Source organism: Eucalyptus grandis, chromosome 7 (assembly GCF_016545825.1).
Source record: "Eucalyptus grandis isolate ANBG69807.140 chromosome 7, ASM1654582v1, whole genome shotgun sequence".
Classification (NCBI taxonomy): Eukaryota; Viridiplantae; Streptophyta; class Magnoliopsida; order Myrtales; family Myrtaceae; genus Eucalyptus; species Eucalyptus grandis.
This window is the reverse complement of record NC_052618.1, coordinates 56,425,737-56,447,619: the sequence shown is the minus strand read 5'-3', so window position 1 is coordinate 56,447,619 and position 21,883 is coordinate 56,425,737. Positions and strand designations below refer to the sequence as shown.

Here is a 21,883-nt window from a genome sequence, read left to right as displayed (position 1 = left end):
AGAAGACGAAGAGGAGGATGACGAGGAGGAGGAGGAGGAGGTGGCAGAAGCGGAGGCGCAGGAAGGAGGAGCAGGAGGAGCAAGAGGAGCAGAAGGAGCGGCAGGCGGCGGAGGCTCCGGCGCCGGCGCCGGCGCCAGCGGTAGTCGGAGGGGACGCGGCTGGTCGGTGGAGGAGGACTCGATGCTGACTCGGCTCGTGGCTGCTTTCGGGCCGGGGAATTGGAATGCCATGTCGAAGATGATCCCCGGTCGGACCGGGAAGTCCTGCAGGTTCCGTTGGGTCAACCACCTCGATCCTAGCGTCAAGCGCGGGCCTTTCAGCGGTAATCTTATAAGCCTCCCCGCATTCTCGTTTCGTTCTTTTTCTTTTTATCCTTTTGTTTTGGTTCAGCAAGAAAGAAGAGCGTACCATAAAGATGATTCCGAGAACCGGGTTCCGTCTTTTGATCGTGCTACATTAGACTGTTGTCAGCCTGTTGGCCACGATCATAGCACTCGTGTGTGTGTGTGTGTGTGTGTGTGTGTGTCCGCGCGTGTAATTTTGCAGTGCACATCGAAACTGTAGAGCTTGATTCTATCGTGTGCCGCGGCGAGTCCTGATCACCTCCATGTCCATTTCGAATTTTACATCTTCAGGAGTTGTGTTTTACGTGCCCGGTATGCGTTTTTAAGTTAGGAATGGTTATTGCATTACCTCTCTAGTGGCCGTGTCGTCCTGTGTTTCTCCATGCAACTGCTCGTGTCCGTTAGCCGACTTAATCGCTATGGAATAAGAGTGTCGAGATATGCTGAGAGCCCGAGACGTTGCTTCTTTCTGGGATGTGCATGTCCTGGATTATGAGTTAGAGGTGGTAAGTGACAAGGGGGAGTTTACAAGAGCTGCACTTTCCTAATATATGCACCGGGTGGTTGCAAACGATCTGGTTTATATCGGTCTTAATTATTGTTTAGCGCTTCTGGCTTCAGATTCTGCCCTTCCTAGTTAGTTAATGGATTGTTACGGTTAGATTTTGAGATTGAGCTAATGAGAATCGTCATGTGTTCTTCGTAACGTTTCAGTTGAAAAGTCGAATAGTTGGATATCTTAAAGCTTTGGCTGAGCTGTATGTGTGTATTTTGCAGTATGTCTCTTTCAATTTTTCTCCTGAATATAGGTAGTCCTACAAGGCAAGTTAGAAAGTAAGTTTTCCTCAGTGGAAATTGAAATATGATATCTCGGTAAACTTTTGGAAGGACCAGCATGCTGTTTGACAGTTTATAACATGGATTTTAACTATGACCGTGATGGATTGCATATAGATCTGGTGAGAATAAGGAGCCATTTTTGCGATACTCTTCTTTTTATACACTAATATTGAGTGCCATTCCATGATCCTCATCTAATAAGGTATGTTGCAGGAGAATGAAGTTCATAAGCTCCCAAACTTGAAGGATGACTATTTATTGATAGACGCTTGGTTTTTCTTCTTTGTTACGAGAAACTGGAGTTTACGCTAATTTATCTTTTCATTTTCCTTTAAGAGTGCTGGTTTCATGAGGGTTGCTTCCAATGTGTCTATCTTTCTATTTTCTCGAAGAGTGCCGATTTTTAATGGAGGTGCTTCCAGTGCGTGTCACATTCTTTAAAGAACTTTTTTTGTAGCTTACCATTCCGGCTCTAGCTTTCCAACATGCTAGGCTAGGTGGAGTATGTTTTTCCTTACATCTTGGTTTTCCTTCCTATGCACGAGCAAAGAGATTGTATTGTCCCCTTCATATGTTTAGGACCTTAATACCAACTAGTTGCTCTCTCAATTTGTAAGTCCACTCTAATGGGTTTCCTCTATCACTACGAATGGCATATAAAAGAATCAATTTCATGGAGTAATGTTGAAGTTAACTCATAGTAAAACTCTAACAAAATTAACTCCAAGTAAAATCAGAGGATTTGTATGGCTTAGCAAGTCATTAACACCAAACTAAGCGAGTAAACGATTCAATCTAAAACTCTAGCTTGAGAAGTTAAGCATAACTCATCTCTATTTGCTCTTGCCAAAGTCCTCTAATATTCTTCAATCTCAATCTTAAAATTACTAATCCCCTTGAAGCCAATGACCCTTAGTTACCAAAAACCCCAGCCCCTAAGTATATAAGAATCGCATGGTCATGTTTGATATATCAATGGCATGGCATTGTTGGGTTTAACATACAACTATTTTGTAGACCTATGCTTCATATATGCAAGAGACACGTTAATAATGGTTTTGATTAGTAATTATAACGGCAGTGTGCATGTCATAAATATCTTAGCATATTGGTTGTTGAAATGAAGTTATTAGAGCCTATTGATGTTGTATCTCCTCTCTTTATGGAATATGAGCAATGTAATATATATCAACAGCATGGCATTGTTGTGTTTAACGTACAAATATTCATAAATATCTTAGCATATTGGTTGTTGAAATGAAGTTATTAGAGCCTATTGATGTTGTATCTCCTCTCTTTATGGAATATGAGCAAGCCTCCCTTGTTGTGTAATATATATCAACAGCATGGCATTGTTGTGTTTAACGTACAAATATTTTGTAGACCTATGCTTCACATATGCAAGAGAAACGTTGATAATGTTTTTGATTAGTAATTATCACAGTACTGTGCATGTCATAAATATCTTAGCATATTGGTTGTTGAAATGAAGTTATTAGAGCCTATTGATGTTGTATCTCCTCTCTTTATGAAATATGAAACAGCCTCCCTTGTCATGCCAAATTTTGTCCAAGCAATGCTGTTCATTCCTGTTCTCATTCTAGGTACCAAATTGATGCATGTTTCAAAGCAATGAGCAAACTAGTTCTCTCATTGGAAAACTTTTTTTTCAGGCGGACATGGGAAATTTAGGTGCTTGTATTGCAATTGTCATATCATAGGATGTAACAAGATAAAGAATACATATCATTGAGAATATATGCCAACTCGAGGTACCAAGCGATAACCGGTAAACAAATTAAAAAGCATGATGAGTCACCGTAACTACTTTGGCGATGACCTATCTGATCTTGACTTTTGGATTTACCATACATTACTCTAAGATCACGAGACGGGGAAGGAAAAGCAAGGGAGGCTGGTTGGAAGAATTTTGCTATACATGGTTTCTGTAAAGACCCCATAGGACTCATGAGTGGCTTGTGCATAAGGATGATTGAAGAATGTAAACCGAAGAAACAAAAAGGTTATATTCATGAAAAGCATCTACATGTTGGCTGATGTAATGCATTCCAAGCTATAGACGCTTTCCCTAAACATCTTCCGTGCCTTAGAACGGGCATGATTTTGTTTTTAGCCAATGGAGTGCATTAGCCAAGCAAATCAAAGATCTAGAATGGGAGCGTTTACTCTAAAAAGAAATGTTCATGTTCTCATCTTTGAAGGCATGATTTTGGTTTCAGCCAATGGAGCGCATTGGACATAATTCAATGACATGCTTTATAATGTAGCATGTGCTTTTTTCTACGATTCATTTATATTTCTGTGGTCTTATATGGAAATTAGCTCATGACTCAAGATTCGAAGTTCCTGAAAAATTGCCAATTTGCGAGTTTCTAGCAATAAATCACATAATTTCTATTTTCATCTCAAACATCTTCTTAAAGACTCCGAGGATGGATTTTTATGTATATCCTCTAGATATAAATAAATATGTGATTCACTAGGAGTTAGGAGTTATTTTGGTAGAATTAACTGGTTCCTTAATGTGGTTCTAGTCATTAGGTGTGCTTCTAGATGAGAAGAGTTCTTAGCATTTCCCAAGATGTGAAGATCTTGTAATTTGGAATCTTCATCTGCATTCCTTTACGGCACAGGGAACTTTTGGGTTTGTTGACTGATGCCTCCCAAAGCCTCGTATTGGAGGCTTATCATACTGTAAATTTAAACAGTACGTTGGCTCAAACGTTCTATATAGGCCTTCCTATAATGCTTTTACTTCTTCAGCGACTTATATTTGTTAGTTGAAAGTTTGGCATATTTCAAGCCGCAGATTTAGGTCAGTTGATGAGGTCACATTGTCTATTGTGCTTCTAAAGGAAAGTGGTTTTGAGTGTATTTGTGTTAATTGTGCCGTTCTGCCTCTGATTCTGCTTGCTTTTGACTACGATGAGCTGTTTAATGACCTGACTATTTAGGAGGGTCAGGGGGACATTGGATCCTCAGCTCATGCGTTGGTTTACCGAAATCATGTCCCCTATCCCACTTTATTAAAAAATGTGACAAACTAGTAAGCTTTGTTTCCTTGGTTGGAATAGCTATTACTAAACTCTAGTAACTTGAATTTCATATTTGGATGAGGGATCAAGATGGTTTTGTGGTTATGGAGACTATCGCCATTGCGGAGTAGTCAGTAGATACTCTTTCGCAATAAAATAATAGATGGAACTGCCAAAACAAAGTGGCAAACGGGTGTTTAAGGCGTGGGATGGTTTTCAGGAGGTAGCCTTATTCAAATGTCATAATGTATCACTCACTTCCTACAATCCGACCTGAGGGTGTAGATTTTATCGCAAATAAGCAAGTAGTAGTAGTGGTCGAGGTGGGAGCCAGCTAGTCTTGATATGAGTATCCATATCAAGTTATGGCACATTGTGTGATGTCTTCTTGTGTGTAACCATTGAAGGATAGTTCACCATGTAAATGCCCATGCTCATATTGGCATGTTTATGGGCATGTTTACAGATAATTGCTTGCCCTATGCTGCAAATGCCCAGTTTATTCTCGTATTGATTTGAACATCTATTTTGTCTGGGAAGAGTTGTTTTGTGCTTTCCACATAGGAATGTCAAAACATGCCCTTTCCTTGATTCAGCCCTTGACTTGAAGGCAGCTGGAGACAATTTTTAGTACCAATGGTTCTTTAGATAGCCTGCTTGTGTTATTTACATCTAGAGCTATCTGTACATTAATACAATTTGCTTTGAGAGCATCCATTGGCAATTCTGGTCGCTCTTTCCCACTTTAAATGAAATTTGGGGGTTTCCTTCTTCTTTTTTCTTCCTTTTTTCTTTTGCATTGATAACACTATGTTTAGGCTTTGTGGATACGGTTGTGTTTAGGCTTAGCCAAACATGGATACATGCACGGTGCATGTATATTTAGGCCAGTATCAGAAACATTATAGATCGTGCTGAGTCCATTGACTTGTTCTATAGATTGAACAAAATACTTAATAATGTGGTTTGATAATATTCGGTCAAATAGAATGTTTGTGATTGTAGATGCCAGCATACTCTTCGAGAAATTTACGTCATAGCTTTTTCAGCAGTGCCTCCTTTATCTGCTCTAGGATTAACTATAGGGGAAACCCTCTTTCCTTGTTTGGAAATACAATGTTATTTTGGTGCCACTTTATAATTGGCAAGTAAGGTTGGTTGAAGATTCGTAGACATCTTCATTATTCCTTTAAGTGCCTCCCTTCAGACGTTCTTATCCTCAATTACCACATGATGAGTGATTAATGCTTTTACTAGTGTACTTGTTATATTCATGTTTAATATATTTGTATCGATCTTGCTTTGACGTCTTTTATACTCGCGATGTTCACTGGTGTTTTGCTTGTTACAGACGAGGAGGACCGAGTCATCCTGACGGCTCATCAGATCCATGGGAACAAATGGAAATCAATTTCAAAGATGCTACCAGGCAGAACAGGTTATGCAATCAAGAATCACTGGAATGTGAGTTTGAAAAACAAGCAGGCAGATCAAAGGAGTCCCGACTTATCTGCTAGTGACATGACAGCAGCTCAAATTTTAAGTGAAATGAAAGCATTCACTCAAAAGGCACTTTCCTTTGGAGATGTGGTGACGAGCGGAAACCAAGAGGAAGGAGAAGGTGGAGATTATCATGGACATCAGAACTATGAAGATCAAGCATTTCAAGCCAAAGAAGGTTGTGTTGCTGCTGGGACAAGGGAAAACCCTCCTGTTCTTCGTCCAAAGGCAAGCTATGGTGCATTTAGTGTTTATTACCCTCCAAGTGGTGGTCCTGGAAATAATTCTGGTGCTTTGACCGTGGTGCCCCTCCAGGGACCTCTAGCACAGGCTCTTGGGTCAGAGTTTGGCATCCACCATTTTCTCGAAGATGCCCATGGGGAGCCTTTGATTCCTCACCAATGTGGCTATGGTTGCTGTTCGGGTCAAAATGGACCAAATGGTGGAAGCTCCTTGTTGGGGCCTGAGTTCATTGATTACATTGAGTCTCCCTCCTCGAGCCAAGAGCTGATGTCTTTGGCAGCAGAGTTGAACGAGATTGCATGGGCTCAATGTGATCTTCCAAGTGATCCTGGACCAAGTGATCTTCCAGCTGATGTCAGTACTGGGATGCTGAGCATGGAGATGCGGCAGCCAACCCGTCCAAGCGAGAATAAGAATGATCCATGTGGCAAGTTGAAGGGTGTGAAGCAGTAATATATCGGTTGAGGAGCCGGATTTTGTGGTGCCAGCTCAAGTTGAATTTTTGTTAAATGCATCACTTCTTTCTTTCTTTCCTTTTAACATTCTGAGCGGGACATCGCCTGACAATGGAGTCGATGACTCCATGTGTTTTGCCCGCCTGAGAATTGACAGCAATAATTTGACGTTCCATTGGATCATTGTTGATTATGTTGTACTGGATTCTTTTTTAACTGTCCATCTATTGTCCTTGATTCGCTAGTTATGTCTACATAATGTTTAAATTGCAGCATGCAATCTTTTTCGCTTCGATTTGTGGGGGCAAATTGGCAAATTTTCAAATTGCAAGTTTTCTTGACTGATGAAGTTCATACTCTGTTGTATAGTAATGCTGTTCCATTGGTGACAGCTTGAACATCTGAAGTACAAAGATCCTACGGCTGGTTAGCGTTGAAAAAAGAAGAGAAGAAGAAAGAAATCTCATGATGTGATTTTGCTACACTTTTTGAGAATATCTTCTACCTGGTATGTGGAGATAATCTCCTCCTTTTGGCCAACTTCAGTACTTAATGCCTCACCATATGCGTGAAATAACCTATCTGTCGGATTAGTCCGACTGTATCATTCTCTATCCTCCACTTCCGCTCCTTCTGCATTTTTGTTTGTTTTAGCTTTTTGTCATGTGATTTAATAGGGGGCTACAAATAGAGTAAGCAAATCCAAATCAAAACCTAGTTAAGAAGAATCAAAACGTAGTTAAGAAGGACAATAGTTCATCAATCGTCAGGCAATGCGGGATGTGAGATGGTGCACTATGTAATGCCGATCTTTTTCCTTATTATATGACCGTTTGATTAGTTCAAGGGAAGCATGGGTGCAATTCATGAATATGAAGACCGTGCTTCTTACACACATTTTCCAGACCTTATCGTACATTCAGGAACTTGTTTGGTTGCCAGTCAGGGACTGATGAACCGGTCCCATGAGCCCTAAGGCAAAGGAAAAGTCAGCAAACCATGCCAGTGGGAACTTAAATTGCTTGATTAATAAGCATCTGGCTCATGTTTTGGATGCCGGTAACTGGGAAGTACTTGTGAAACAGAATAATTCATTTCTGGGGACTGAATGTGCACATATGTCGAAAACAAAACCAAAAGCTTAAACCAGAGTAGTGAGAACCACTGGAGCTGATAAACAAGTCGGAATGTCCATCGTGGAAATTCAGGCGGCATTACCCAACCCGTGCTCGTGCTTAGACAAGAATAAGAATGTCTTCAAAGAAAAGGGCATCAACTAAGATCGCAGCTGTAGTTTATGCTGATGATTCGTTAGAACCGAAGACGAACGATTCGGAGGATAAGATATGATTGGCCAATCCATCTAGGGATTGGAACGACGACCCTCCTTGCATCAGACAACTACTTGCCTTCTCCTTGAATTGTGCTGCCCTCTCTCTTACCTCTTCTCCTTCTTTCTCCACCAACAGCTTCCGAATAGCCTCTGCAATCTTCCTTCTCTCCAGCCCGTTGTTCAAGTGCACTCCCACTCTCCAAACATCACTCACAAATCTTGCATTGACATTTTGGTCTGAGAAACAGGGCATGCATATCATCGGAACCCCTTCCGAAATGCTCTCAAGAGTGGAGTTCCACCCATTGTGAGTCCAAAACGCTCCGACAGCCCGATGAGCCAGCACTTCATGTTGAGGCGCCCATTTCACAATCTTCCCCCTCTCCTCTAATGCCTCCAGAAAGCAACCGGGCAAATTCTCTAAGAGTTCCGAGCCGCTCACTGACCCGGGTCGAATCACCCACAAGAATGGCTGCTGGCTATCAGCTAAACCTAAAGCTATTTCGGAAAATTCCGACTCGTTCACAGAGGCGATGCTCCCAAAGCTCACATAGACCACTGAGTTAGGGGCTTGCTTGTCCAGCCAGGAAATGCAACTCCGGTCTTCCGCCAAGAGACTTCCCGATGAAGATGGACCGCATTTGTGAAATGGGCCAATTGGGAAAACTGCGATTGGATATTCTTGGCGGAGTAAAGAAAGAGCGGGTTGCTCGAGATCTTCAAATGTGTTCAGGATGAGTCCTGAAGAGTCCTTGATTCCCTCAATCATGTCGTTTAGAATCCGTTCGAGCAGTTCAGGCTCCCCAGTGATGCGTGGAAGGTCCTTCACTCGTAAGGGCGGAAACTCCGGCACGGGATCTTCGAGCCGAGATTCTGATATGCAGAGAGCCAGAAAGAAACTGTCATTGTCAGTTCAATGGCATAGTGCTGCTAATAAGAGAACGCGATCTTCATAACTCAGCACATTACAATCAGCCAGAGAGCTACTCTGTTAAGAAACGGCGTACTCTGATGCATCTTTATCACTTAACCTTCGTGCTTTGCAAACCAGCCACTAAAGCAGACGCACGGAGTCACCCTATCATCCAGATATGGCATCTACGGAATGCCCAGAACGTGTCTGGAAATAGAAGCTCAAAGCATCAACCCTAGAGATGAGAAAACTGTCATACCTTCTATTGGGAGGTACCCTCTTTCCCTGAGCAACCGGAATCCGGCGAAAACGCGGAGTGATGTCGCGCCGCCGGTCCGCAACACCATCCTCCGCACTCCTGCCCTCTCTGCCACGTCCCGGGGGAAACTGAACAGCGCGTCTGCTATCAAGCACGTGACTGGCGCATCCGGGGACGACACCTCTTCTCTCAAGCGTTCCTCGAAGGGAGCAGCGCACCTGGCATTGAGGAGCGTGATCAAGCGGACGAGGTCCAACGTTGAGGCCTCTGATTGGCTGAGGCCATCGCCGATGGAGCGAAAGGCGAAGTGGGGGTGCGAGGACGGATCAGGAGAGTTCAGGTCAGTGTGCAGGACGGTGATGGAGAAGCCTCGGTCGTGGAGGATCTGAGCCAGTTGGAGCATTGGGTTGATGTGGCCCTGAAATGGCAAAGGGAAGAGGACGAGACGGTGGTTGTTTCTTTGGTTCATTTCGGATTGTGCTTGTGTCGGGTCACACAGTCACAGACTGAAACACTTGAAAGCTTGTAGCTTTTGATTGAATTCGACTCGAGGTTGGTGATGCAAAGAAACAGGGATTGACACAGACGCTGGGGTTTTTTGCAGATCTGTGAACTCTTGACTGCAACAATGTGCTTTGGAGTGAGGAAGTTTGAATATTTTATCAGGTCAAGGCATGGCCCTAAGCACTAGACGACATCAATGGCAGTGTTAAACTGGGGGTCGGTGAATGCCCTGTTTCTTCGAAGTTGCTCATTGCCCCGCATCCATTCAGGAAAGACGAGTCCTACTTGCCTTCTTTGTTTTATGCCTGTTTCTTCGAAGTTGCTCATTGCCCCACATCCATTCAAGAAAGACGAGTCCTACTTGCCTTCTTTGTTTTTTGTTTTGTTTTGCTTTTTTTTTTTAAGGGTCCATAAGTATTCAATGCATTAAAAAATGGTCAAAATAGGTTGAGAATGCAATACGTACAGCAAAATTATAAGCAGATCGTCTACATTATGGCGAAAGACGAGGATACGAAGTGATCCTTAATCGTGCATGGAGCATCTTTCCAAGAATGGGACCGAAAGGAGAGCATCGACTGAATCTATGCTAGCTACAGGGGGTTAACACTTCCTTCAAGAACTGACGACCTGTTTTCAGAATGGAATCTCAAAATGTGATTGACTAGTCCATCTAAACCTCGGTATGAAGACCCACCTGGTCTCAAGCACGCACTGGCCTTCTCCTTCAAAACCGATGCCCTCTCTCTTAATTCTTCTCCTTCTCTCCCCAGCAACAGCCTCTTGATGGCCCTTGCAATATTCTCTCTCTTAAGCCCACCATTCAAGTGCACTCCAACCCTCCAAACATCGCTCACATACCTCGCATTCACTCCTTGATCAGAAAAACGAGGCGTGCACAACATTGGCACTCCTTCACTTATGCTTTCCAAAGTCGAGTTCCAACCTCTATGGGTCCAAAATGCTCCCACAGCAGGATGAGCCAACACTTCCATTTGAGGTGCCCATTTCACTGTCTTCCCTCTCCTTTCCAGCGCCTCAAGGAAGTGGCTTGGCGACTTCTGTAGCCACTCGGGATCGCAGACCAACCTCGGCCGGACCACCCACAAAAAGGGCTGCTCAGAGTCGGCTAGGCCTAGTGCGATCTCCAGGATTTCTGACTTGCTCAAGACCACGACGCTCCCGAAGCTCACGTAGATCACGGACTTGAGCGGCTGCTCGTCTAGCCAGGAGATGCAGCTTCTGTCCTCTGCTAACAAGCTGCTCGAAGAAGATGTCATGCAGCATTTGTGGAATGGACCGATCACAAAATCCGGGACCAACAAAACTTCCCGGACCGACGTGAGGGCAGGGTGCTCTAGGTCTTCGAACGTGTTGAAGCTGACACCGGCAGAGCTCTTGATTACCCTAATCATGTTATCAAATAATTGCAACGCCATCTCAGGTTTCTGCAACTTGATCCCGGGGATGTCTCGAACTAGTAAGGGTGGAAACTCCGTCACTGCCTCTTCAGATTGTGAACCTGATGCATGTGCAAGGAACTATAGTTTATGAGTTGAAGGATGCAAACAATATACAAATCTTGACATTCAGAGCCGCCTAGGTGATTTTATACAGAAAATTACTGGCGTTCACATATATTGCACGGATTTGTTTTTTAAGCAATTTACTAAACTGTTGCATTAGGTATAAGACGCATTAAGCATTTAGGCCAAAAGAACAAAGACAGCATCAACATTAAGTACCTCATGTCTCAACGGGTCAATTAATAGTTATTGCGAAACTTAAAATAGCGATCTATTGTGGAATATAGCTAATTTTTATACTCATGAACATCAACTCACTTTTGTTATGGTTATGCGATGAACAATGCGAAAATGATTTGCTAAGATGATAGCTAATCAGTACGGTTTAACACATCGTTTGATAAATTGGGTTACGGAAGTCGGTCTTAGTACTCTAAAATTTATGACAACGTGATTAAAGAATTCGTATTTGACCCCTCAAATCCTTTTGCAAAAGCCGTTCATTTCAGAACTAAGGCAATGAAGAGAAAACTGTACTTTTCTGTTCATTCATTACAAAACACGCATGATCAGATCTTTTGAACAGAGAAAGAGAAGCATATACTAACTCACACCATCTAACACCAAAAAAGCTTACCATCTATTGTAAAATATCCTTTTTCCTTGAGAAGTGGAAGTATAGTATAAACATAAAACGACGTTGCGCCACCGACCGGCAACACCAAAGCACGGACCTTCAACCTCTCAGCTACATCACACGCAAAACTGAACAGCGAATCCGATATCAAGCACGCGACATGCAGCATATTCTTTTTTCTACGATTCATTTATGTTTCTGAGGTCTTATATGGAAATTTGCTCATGAATCGAGATTTGAAGTTCCTTAAAAATTGCCAATCCACAAGTTTCTAGCAATAAATCGCATAATTTCTAATTTCATCTTAAACATCTTCTTAAAGACTCTGAGGATGAATTTTTATGTATATCCTTTTGATATAACTAGATATGTGATTCACTACGAGTAATTTTAGTAGAATTATCTGGTTCACTAATGTGGTTCTAGTCATTTGGTGTGCTTCTAGATGATAAGAGTTATTAGCGTTTTCCAAGATGTGAAGATCTTGTAATTTGGAATCTTCATCTTCAATCCTTTACGGCACAAGGAACTTTTGGCTTTGTTGACTGACGCCTCACAAAGCCTCTTATTGGAGGCTCATCATACTCTATATTTAAACAGTACCTTGGCTCAAATGTTCTATATAGGCCTTCCTAGAATGCTTTTACTTCTTCAATGACTTACATTTGTTAGTCGATAGTTCGGCATATATCAAGCCGCAGATTTAGGCCATTTGATGAGGTCACATTGTCTATTGTGCTTATAAAGGAAAGTGGGTTGAGTGTATTTGTGTTAATTGTGCTGTTCTGCCTCTGATTCTGCTTGCTTTTGACTATGATGAGCCGTTTAATGACCTGACTATTTAGGAGGGTCAGGGGGACATTGGACCCTCAGCTCATGCATTGGTTTACCGAAATCATGTCCCCTTTCCCACTTTATTAAAAAATGTGGCAAACTAGTAAGCTTGGTTTCCTTGGTTGGAATAGTAGTACTAAACTCTAGTAACTTGACTTTTATATCTAGATGAGGCGTCAAGATGGTTTTGTGGTTATGGAGACTATTGCCATTGCGGAGCAGATACTCTTTCACAATAAATAATAGATGGAACTACCAAAACAAAGTGGCGAACGGGTGTTTAAGGCGTGGGATGGTCAAACGTCATAATGTATTACTCACTTCCTACAATCCGACCTGAGGGTGTAGATGTTATCGCAAATAAGTAGTAGTAGCGCCTTAAGGTAGGAGCCAGCTAGCCTTGATATGAGTATCCATATCAAGTTAGGGCACATTGTGTGTTGTCTTCTTGTGTGTAACCATTGAAGGATAGTTCACCATGTAAGTGCCCATGATCATATTGGCATGTTTACAGAGAATTGCTTGCCATATGCTGCAAATGCCCAGTTTATTCTTGTATTGATTTGAACATCTATTTTGTCTGAGAAGAGTTGTTTTGTGCTTTCCACATAGAAATGTTAAAACATGCCCTTTCCTTGATTCAACCCTTGACTTGAAGGTAGTTGGAGACAATTTTTAGTACTAATGGTTCTTTAGATAGCCTGCTTGTGTTATTTGCATCTAGAGCTATTTGTAAATTAATACAATTCGCTTTGAGAGCAGCCATTGGCAATTCTGGTGGCTCTTTCCCAATTTAAATGAAATTTGGAGGTTTCCTTCTTCTTCTTCTTCTTCTTTTTTTCTTTCTTTTTTCTTTTGTATGGATAACATAGTGTTTAGGCTTCATGGATACGATTGTGTTTAGGCTTAGCCAAACACGGATACATACATGACGCATGTATGTTTAGGCCAGTGTAAGAAACATTATGGATCATGCTGAGTCCATTTGTTAGGGAAATCCCTTATGATATTTTGAAGATGACAAAATAAATCAAAGGCTACTAACGTGTTTAGGTTAAGTAATAGACCATGCAGATGATAGAACATGTAAAGGATATTGTCAAAGTCTGAAGACTGCCAGAAGACTGAATGTAACACATGTTCAAAGTATATTCTGAAGATTTCCAGACTTCCGTGTCAAAGTCTGAAGATTGTCAGACTTTAGTATCAAAGTCTATTCTACATTAGAAGTTTGTTCACTTTGACAAATTCCATACCAAATGTGAATGAAGAACTAGAAGACAGATTCTATGCTGAAGCTAAATCAGAAGATAGACTCTATGCTGAAGCCGAACTTATTTTGACTGTGTTCAGACCTTAAATATAAATATGTTCAGAAGCAGAATATGTTTAGACCAGATTGTAAAGTCTATTGCACTCAGACTTTACATTCGGATTTGACAGAACGTAAGACAAGTCCCAATCATATAACGGCTAGTGATCTGGTTTGAATTCTACATTAAGATTGATTTGATTGACTCGATATAATTGATTGACTATTGGATATTGAAGACAAAAACTTTCTAAACAAAGAAGCTCTACTTATGGAAACCAAGATTTTATTTGTATGTGTGATCAAAATCAATTTGAGATTCTACTTTTGTCACTCAACGGCTACCAAATTTTCTAGATACAGATCTGTCCAATGGGTAGATTGGAAGACGATTCTCAAGATACTGTCCAATGGATAATTTGGAAGTAGAGGAGTATTTAAGGAGATCAAAGACCGATGAGCAAGTAAGAGACGGAGTATAGAATTTATAATTCCAAAGTTTGAGCAACTTTCGATCATACACTTGTCTTTGATGAGCTTAAACGTTTGTAATCGTGAAAGAAATACCAAAAGAGTGACTTAGTAAGATACCAAAAGAGTGACTTAGTAAGATAGCGTGATCTACTACTAAGTGTTTGCACTCAAAGTTGTAATCTCTTGTTGATTGCATAGTGGAATCCATCCAAGAAAGTTGTTAGTGTGGAAGAGTGGACATAAGCTTGGATTAAGCCGAATCACTATAAACCTTGTGTTCATATTCTCTTTCTTGAACTCCTTTATTTTGTTCATAGTTCTATTTAACTGCCAAAGTCTGATCTCGCTTAAAGTTTACTGCTCTTCAGACTCAGTTTTAAAAGTCTATTGTTATTCAGACTCAGGTTAAAAGTAAATGTTATCACTGTATTTTGCAGAATCTGTTTTTATACCTATTCACCCCCTCTCTAGGTGTTCATACTAGCACTTTCACCATTGACTCGTTCTATAGATTGAACAAAATACTTAATAATGTGGTTTGATAATATTCGGTCAAATAGAATGTTTGTGATTGTAGATGCTAGCATACTCTTCGAGAAATTTACGTCATAGCTTTTTCAGCAGTGCCTCCTTTATCTGCTCTAGGATTAACTATAGGGGAAACCCTCTTTCCTTGTTTGGAAATACAATGTTATATCAGTGCCACTTTATAATTGGCAAGTAAGGTTGGTTGAAGATTCAGACATCTTCACTGTTCCTTTAAGTGCCTCCCTTCAAATGTTCTTATCCTCAATTACCACATGATGAGTGATTAATGCTTTCACTAGTGTACTTGTTATATTCATGTTTACTATATTTGTATAGATCTTGCTTTGACGAGTTTTATGCTCGTGATGTTCACCGGCGTTTTGCTTGTTACAGACGAGGAGGACCAAGTCATTCTGACGGTTCATCAGATCCATGGGAACAAATGGAAATTGATTTCAAAGATGCTACCAGGCAGAACAGGTTATGTAATCAAGAATCACTAGAATGTGAGTTTGAAAAACAAGCAACAGGTTATGTAATCAAGAATCACTAGAATGTGAGTTTGAAAAACAAGCAGGCAGATCAAAGGAGTCCCGACTTATCTGATAGCAACATGACGGCAGCTCAAATTTTGAGTGAAATGAAGGCGTTCACCCAAAAGGTATTTCCTTTGGAGATGTGGTGATGAGCGGAAACCAAGAGGAAGGAGATGGTGGAAATTATCATGGACGTCAGAACTATCAAGATCAAGCATTTCAAACCAAAGGAGGTTGTCTTGCTGCTGGGACAAGGGAAAACCCTCCTTTTCTTCGTCCAAAGGCAAACTATGGTGCATTTAGTGTTTATTACCCTCCAAGTGGTGGTCCTGGAAATAATTTTGGCGCTTCGACTGTGGTGCCCCTCCAGGGCCCTCTAGCACAGGCTCTTGGGGCAGAGTTTGGCATCCACAATTTTCTCGAAGATGCCCATGGGGAGCCTTTGATTCCTCACCAATGTGGCTATGGTTGCTGTTCGGGTCAAAATGGACCAAACGGTGGAAGCTCCTTGTTGGGGCCTGAGTTCATTGATTACATTGAGCCTCCCTCCTCGAGCCAAGAGCTGATGTCTACAGCAGCAGAGTTGAATGAGATTGCATGGGCGCGATGTGATCTTCCAAGTGATCCTGGACCAAGTGATCTTCCGGCTGATGTCAGTACTGGGATGCCGAGCATGGAGATGCGGCAGCTGACCCGTCCAAGGGAGAATAAGAATGATCCGTGTGGCAAATTGAAGGGTGTGAAGCAGTAATATATCGGTCGCGGAGTCGGATTTTGCGGTGCCAGCTCAAGTTGAATTTTTGTTAACATTATGAATGGGACATCAACTCACAATTAGGGGTGAACATGGTCCGAGTTGGTCCGGGCCACCCCCTAACCTTAGGATCAACCCGTACAGTGTCGGTCCTCAATTTTTAGGACCGAGGACCGACCCTATTGAGCCTGGGACCAAGGACCGGACCGACCCAATGGGTTTGGTCCGGTTCCAGGGTCAACCTGGGACCGATCGATAATTTTTTTCATCTTATATTTTATACTCCCTAAAAAAGCAAACCTACAAATACATCCATCGACAATGCGGTATTGTGCAACTAAACTATAAATACCAATACATATTTAGCAAATTTAAGATGACACAATAATAGAAATTTCGTACTTGCTAACTGCTCATTGAGATATGGGACAAGATGAAAAGTTCTTGTAATCATCTATTTTTAATATTCATAACACCATATGCAAAAGCATTTTCATGCATTTGATCATGTAAAGTCCACTTAACCAAAAAATGAGCTTCACACCACTTGACTAGCAAATCACCGTAGCAAATGTAGTACTACTCTACTTTTCAAAAACTTTTACCATTTGACACAAATTGAAAAGCAAAGTGCAGCTGAAATTCATTAATAAAATACAATTAAACCATAAAAAGTTCAAAATACTTAATATAAACCATGAATATATAACTTCACATCTTGTTAATTCACTTGAACTTCTAAACACTGAAAACAAAACAAACGACACATAATTAATACTCAACAAAAGTTTTAAATTGAAATTACTATTAGTGATATTGATAGAACATCTCAATATAATTATTGAGGTTTGAATATATAAAAGAATTATAAATAATATAATATAATATACAAGGTTGGTCCAGGAATGGACCGACCCAAAACTCTTAGGACCGAGGATCAATCCGCACAGTGTTGGTCCTGGAATTTCAGGACCAAGAACCGACTCAGTCCCCTTGGGAACCGGACTAGGACCAACAGGGTTGGGCCGGTCCAGGGTCGGTTCAGGGTCGACCCTAGACCGCTGCTCACCTCTACTCACAATGGAGTTGATGACTGCATGTGTTTTGCCCGCCCGAGAATTGACAGCAATAATTTGACGTTCCATTGGATCATTATTGATTATGTTGTATTGGATTCTCTTTTGACCGTCCATCTATTGTCCCTGATTCGTTATTTATGTCTACATAATGTTTAAATTGCAGCATGCAATCTTTTTCGCTTCAATTTGTGGGGGCAAATTGGCAACTTTTCAGTGCAAGTTTTCTTGACTGATGAAGTTCATACTCTATTGTATAGTAATGCTGTTTCATTGGTGACAGCTTGAACATCTGACGTACAAAGATCCCACGGTTGATTAGCGTTAAAAAAAGAAGAGAAGAAAAGAAATCTTACGATGCAATTTTGCTACACTTTTTGAGAATATCCTCTACCTGGTATGTGGAGATAATCTCCTCCTTTTGGCCAACTTCAGTACTTAATGCCTCACCATATGCGTGAAATAATCTGTCAGATTGGTCCGACTGTATCGATCTCTATCCTCCACTTCTGCTCTTTCTGCATTTTTGTTCGTTTCAGCTTTTTGACACGTGATTTAATAGGGGGCTATAAATAGAGTACAAGCAAATCCAAATCAAAACGTAGTTAAGAAGAAGGACAATAGTTCATCAATCGTCAGGCAATGCGGGATGTGAGATGGTGCACGATGTAATGCCGATCTTTTTCCTTATTATATGACCGTTTGATTAGTTCTAGGGAAGCACGGGTGCAATTCATGAATATGAAGACCGTGCTTCTTACACACATTTTCCAGACCTTTTCGTACATTCAGGAACTTGTTTGGTTGCCAGTCAGGGACTGATGAACCAGTCCCATGAGCCCTAAGGAAAAGGAAAAGTCAGCAAACCATGCCAGTGGGAACTTAAATTGCTTGATTAATAAGCATCCGGCTCATGTTTTGGATGCCAGTAACTGGGAAGTACTTGTGAAACAGAATAATTCATTTCTGGGGACTGAATGGGCACATATGTCGAAAACAAAACCAAAAGCTTAAACCAGAGTAGTGAGAACCACTAGAGCTGATAAACAAGTCGGAATGTCCATCGTGGAAATTCAGGCGGCATTATCCAACCCGTGCTCGTGCCTAGACAAGAATAAGAATGTCTTCAAAGAAAAGGGCATCGACTAAGATCGCAGCTGTGGTTTATGCTGATGATTCGTTAGTTCGAACGATAAGATATGATTGGCCAATCCATCTAGGGATTGGAACGACGATCCTCCTTGCATCAGACAACTATTTGCCTTCTCCTTGAATTGTGCTGCCCTCTCTCTTACCTCTTCTCCTTCTTTCTCCACCAACAGCTTCCGAATAGCCTCTGCAATCTTCCTTCTCTCCAGTCCGTTGTTCAAGTGCACTCCCACTCTCCAAACATCACTCACAAATCTTGCATTGACATTTTGGTCCGAGAAACAGGGCATACATATCATCGGAACCCCTTCCGAAATGCTCTCAAGAGTGGAGTTCCATCCATTGTGAGTCCAAAACGCTCCGACAGCCCGATGAGCCAGCACTTCATGTTGAGGCGCCCATTTCACAATCTTCCCCCTCTCCTCTAATGCCTCCAGAAAGCAACCGGGCAAATTCTCTACGAGTTCCGAGCCTCTCACTGACCCGGGCCGAACCACCCACAAGAATGGCTGCTGGCTATCGGCTAAACCTAAAGCTATTTCGGAAAATTCCGACTCGTTCACAGAGGCGATGCTCCCAAAGCTCACATAGACCACTGAGTTAGGGGCTTGCTTGTCCAGCCAGGAAATGCAACTCCGGTCTTCCGCCAAGAGACTTCCCGATGAAGATGGACCGCATTTGTGAAATGGGCCAATTGGGAAAACTGCGATTGGATATTCTTGGCGGAGTAAAGAAAGAGCGGGCTGCTCGAGATCTTCAAATGTGTTCAGGATGAGTCCTGAAGAGTCCTTGATTCCCTCAATCCTGTCGTTTAGAATCCGGTCGAACAGTTCAGGTTCCCCGGTGTTGACGCGTGGAAGGTCCTTCACTCGTAAGGGCGGAAACTCCGGCACTGGATCTTCGAGCCGTGATTCTGATATGCAGAGAGTCAGAAAGAAACTGTCATTGTCGGTTCACAGTGCTGCTAATACGAGAACGCGATCTTCATAACTCAGCACATTACAATCAGCCAAAGAGCTACTCTGTTAAGAAACGGCGTACTCTGATGCATCTTTATCACTTAACCTTCGTGCTTTGCAAACCAGTCACTAAAGCAGACACACGGAGTCACCCTATCATCTAGATATGGCATCTACGGAATGCCCAGAACGTGTCTGGAAGTAGAAGCTCAAAGCATCAACCCTAGAGATGAGAAAACTGTCATACCTTCTATTGGGAGGTACCCTCTTTCCCTGAGCAACCGAAATCCTGCGAAAATGCGGAGTGCTGTCGCGCCGCCAGTCCGCAACACCATCGTCCGCACTCCTGCCCTCTCTGCCACGTCCCGGGCGAAACTGAACAGCGCGTCTGCTATCAAGCACGTGACTGGCGCGTCCTGGGACGACACCTCTTCTCTCAAGCGTTCCTTGAAGGGAGCAGCGCACCTGGCATTGAGGAGCATGATCAAGCGGACGATGTCCGACGTTGAGGCCTCTGATTGGCCGAGGCCATCGCCGATGGAGCGAAAGGCGAAGCTGGGGTGCGGGAACGGATCAGGAGAGTTCAGGTCAGTGTGCAGGATGGTGATGGAGAAGCCTCGGTCGTGGAGGATCTGAGCCAGTTGGAGCATTGGGTTGATGTGGCCCTGAATTGGGCCAGGGAAGAGGACGAGACGGCGGTTGTTTCTTTGGTTCATTTCGGATCGAGCTTGTGTCGGGTCACACAGTCACAGAGTGAAACACTTGAAAGCTTGTAGCTTTTGATTGAATTCGACTCGAGGTTGGTGATGCAAAGAAACAGGGATTGACACAGACGCTGGGTTTTTTTTGCAGATTTGTGAACCCTTGACTGCAACAATGTGCTTTGGAGTGAGGAAGTTCGAATATTTTATCAGGTCAAATGGAGACTGCTGACTAGAATGTAGACAAATTTGAGGGAAATGTTGCGATCTCATTCGTGCCTCAAGGTTCGCCAAGATTCAGGCATGGCCCTAGGCATGGCCCTAAGCACTAGACGACATCAATAGCAGTGTTGACCTGGGGTCCCAGCCAGAAAACATTAGGTGTGTTTAATATACCAGAGATATATTAAATCATACAATGATTAGATTTTTTTTTTTGTCAGATCAGACCTGTTAGTTGAACTAGCAAAGTTTCTGCCCCCACCCTTTTCATTAGCGCTCCGTATTAGGTGTGTTTAATATACCAGATATAGGATGATATACTAAACCATACAATGATCGGATTCTTTTTTTTTGTCGGATCGGGCCTGTCGGTTGAACCAGCAAAGTTTCTACCCCCACCCTTTCCATTAGTGCTCCATACTAGGTGTGTTTACTATACCGGATATAGGATGATATATTAAACTATGCAATAGTTAGATTTTTTTTTTGTCGGATCGGACCTGTGAGTTGAACCAGCAAAGTTTCTGCACCCACCCTTTCCATTAGTGCTCCATATTAGGAGTGTTTAATATACCAGATATAGGATGATATATTAAGCTATACAATGATCAGATTCTTTTTTTTTTGTCGGATCGGACCTGTGAGTTGAACCAGCAAAGTTTCTGCCCCCACCCTTTCCGTTAGCTTTCCGTCTCTCTCCTCCCCTCCGTTTCTGCCCCTCTCTCTCTCTCTCTACTTCTTTTTTCTTTCCTCTTGCGTTGCCATGGCTCGAGCTCGAGTCGGCTCATGGTCGACCTGCTCACGAGCACGCCGACGCTCGTCCATGGCCGTCGCCGCCCGCGCGGGGGGCGCGGAACGCAGAGACTCGCTCGAGAAGATGAAACCCATCTCCCAAAAGGTCTCTGGGACGACAACCGAACGGACGGATGGACGAGGAGAGATGAAAAGAACAATAAAAACCCAAACTTTTTTGAAGAATCTCAGCAGGCGAGGTCGGATGCGGAGCTGGGAGGAGGAAATGGGCAGATTGGTTTTGTAAACGGACGCGTAGGCGTATCTGGTCGGCTTCGGTTTGCTTATTCAATGTGATTTCATCACATGGGTCGTCCTCGTCCGTCTTGCTCTGTTGCGTTCGTTCGTTCGTTCGTTGGGAGTATGCTACTGATCTCTAGGTACCGTTTTTTCCCATCCACCATGGACGACGCTCGCGGCCAGCCATGGACGACACTCATCCATGGCTTCTTTGGCCATGAAGCTCGACCTCAAACCCGGAGCTTTGGGTAGCGCTCGAGTTTCGCGTCCGGCGGCATGCCAGCCCTCCTCGACCTGAAGCGGCCATGAGCCGACTCGAGCTCAAGCGATGGCGTACGCAAGGGGAAAGCAAAGAAAAGTAGAGAGTGAAAAGGGAGAGAGAGAGAGTCAAGGGCAGAAACGGGAGAAAATATTGGGTGGGTTTAACCCTCCACGTGGGCGGTGGGTTAAACCACTCAGCGGCCGACACGTGGCGCCACGTTGGCGAGGGCGTCAGGCGTTCAAAATTCGCGCGGGCCGCGTGTGGGGCCCACCGCTCTGACGCTCCCTCTGCTCTGCTCTCCTCTGCGACGCCTGCGCCCTGTCGAAATCGTCCTCTCTCTCCTCTCTCTCTCCCCCGTTCTCCGTTCCGTTCCGTTGCGGGGGAGAACAAAATTCGCACAGCTGCTTCTCTCCCTGTCCTCTGCTCTCTCTCT

General features: G+C 42.9%; 5 protein-coding genes across 5 annotated transcripts; 2 read left to right on the top strand and 3 right to left on the bottom strand.

The window, feature by feature from the left end:
• The first annotated feature begins 78 nt into the window (after positions 1 to 78).
• Positions 79 to 6,683, top strand: LOC104454357 (transcription factor MYB25). Its single transcript, XM_010069176.3, has 2 exons — positions 79 to 323; positions 5,593 to 6,683. Exons 1-2 carry the CDS (start codon positions 182 to 184, stop codon positions 6,435 to 6,437), a joined length of 987 nt encoding a protein of 328 aa, XP_010067478.2. The 5' UTR covers positions 79 to 181; the 3' UTR covers positions 6,438 to 6,683.
• Positions 6,684 to 7,428: 745 nt separating this feature from the next.
• LOC104454356 (UDP-glycosyltransferase 76F1) lies at positions 7,429 to 9,700 on the bottom strand. Its single transcript, XM_010069175.3, has 2 exons — positions 8,945 to 9,700; positions 7,429 to 8,645 (listed from the first exon to the last, which is right to left on the bottom strand). The coding sequence occupies exons 1-2, from the start codon at positions 9,411 to 9,413 to the stop codon at positions 7,735 to 7,737; spliced, it is 1,380 nt and encodes a 459-aa protein (XP_010067477.2). The 5' UTR covers positions 9,414 to 9,700; the 3' UTR covers positions 7,429 to 7,734.
• Positions 9,701 to 10,041: 341 nt separating this feature from the next.
• On the bottom strand, positions 10,042 to 11,801 carry LOC104455898 (UDP-glycosyltransferase 76F1-like). The gene is made up of 2 exons (XM_010070603.2): positions 11,612 to 11,801; positions 10,042 to 10,970 (listed from the first exon to the last, which is right to left on the bottom strand). Exons 1-2 carry the CDS (start codon positions 11,799 to 11,801, stop codon positions 10,042 to 10,044), a joined length of 1,119 nt encoding a protein of 372 aa, XP_010068905.1.
• A 3,642-nt stretch (positions 11,802 to 15,443) lies between these two features.
• Positions 15,444 to 16,046, top strand: LOC104455897 (transcription factor MYB25-like). The gene has a single exon (XM_010070602.1). The coding sequence runs from the start codon at positions 15,444 to 15,446 to the stop codon at positions 16,044 to 16,046; it is 603 nt and encodes a 200-aa protein (XP_010068904.1).
• A 1,937-nt stretch (positions 16,047 to 17,983) lies between these two features.
• Positions 17,984 to 20,129, bottom strand: LOC104454354 (UDP-glycosyltransferase 76F1). Its single transcript, XM_010069174.3, has 2 exons — positions 19,481 to 20,129; positions 17,984 to 19,187 (listed from the first exon to the last, which is right to left on the bottom strand). Exons 1-2 carry the CDS (start codon positions 19,947 to 19,949, stop codon positions 18,271 to 18,273), a joined length of 1,386 nt encoding a protein of 461 aa, XP_010067476.2. The 5' UTR covers positions 19,950 to 20,129; the 3' UTR covers positions 17,984 to 18,270.
• Positions 20,130 to 21,883: the final 1,754 nt, after the last annotated feature.

Bases quoted from the DNA above. Each gene is read 5' to 3' on its own strand.
- LOC104454357 (XM_010069176.3), top strand. From the start codon at position 182: ATGCTGACTCGGCTCGTGGCTGCTTTCGGGCCGGGGAATTGGAATGCC. The intron at 324-5,592 runs GTAATCTTATAA...TGCTTGTTACAG, and splicing joins CAAGCGCGGGCCTTTCAGCG to ACGAGGAGGACCGAGTCATC.
- LOC104454356 (XM_010069175.3), bottom strand. From the start codon at position 9,413: ATGAACCAAAGAAACAACCACCGTCTCGTCCTCTTCCCTTTGCCATTT. The intron at 8,646-8,944 runs GTATGACAGTTT...TCTGCATATCAG, and splicing joins AGGGTACCTCCCAATAGAAG to AATCTCGGCTCGAAGATCCC.
- LOC104455898 (XM_010070603.2), bottom strand. From the start codon at position 11,801: ATGAATCGTAGAAAAAAGAATATGCTGCATGTCGCGTGCTTGATATCG. The intron at 10,971-11,611 runs GTAAGCTTTTTT...CACATGCATCAG, and splicing joins AGGATATTTTACAATAGATG to GTTCACAATCTGAAGAGGCA.
- LOC104455897 (XM_010070602.1), top strand. From the start codon at position 15,444: ATGAGCGGAAACCAAGAGGAAGGAGATGGTGGAAATTATCATGGACGT.
- LOC104454354 (XM_010069174.3), bottom strand. From the start codon at position 19,949: ATGAACCAAAGAAACAACCGCCGTCTCGTCCTCTTCCCTGGCCCAATT. The intron at 19,188-19,480 runs GTATGACAGTTT...TCTGCATATCAG, and splicing joins AGGGTACCTCCCAATAGAAG to AATCACGGCTCGAAGATCCA.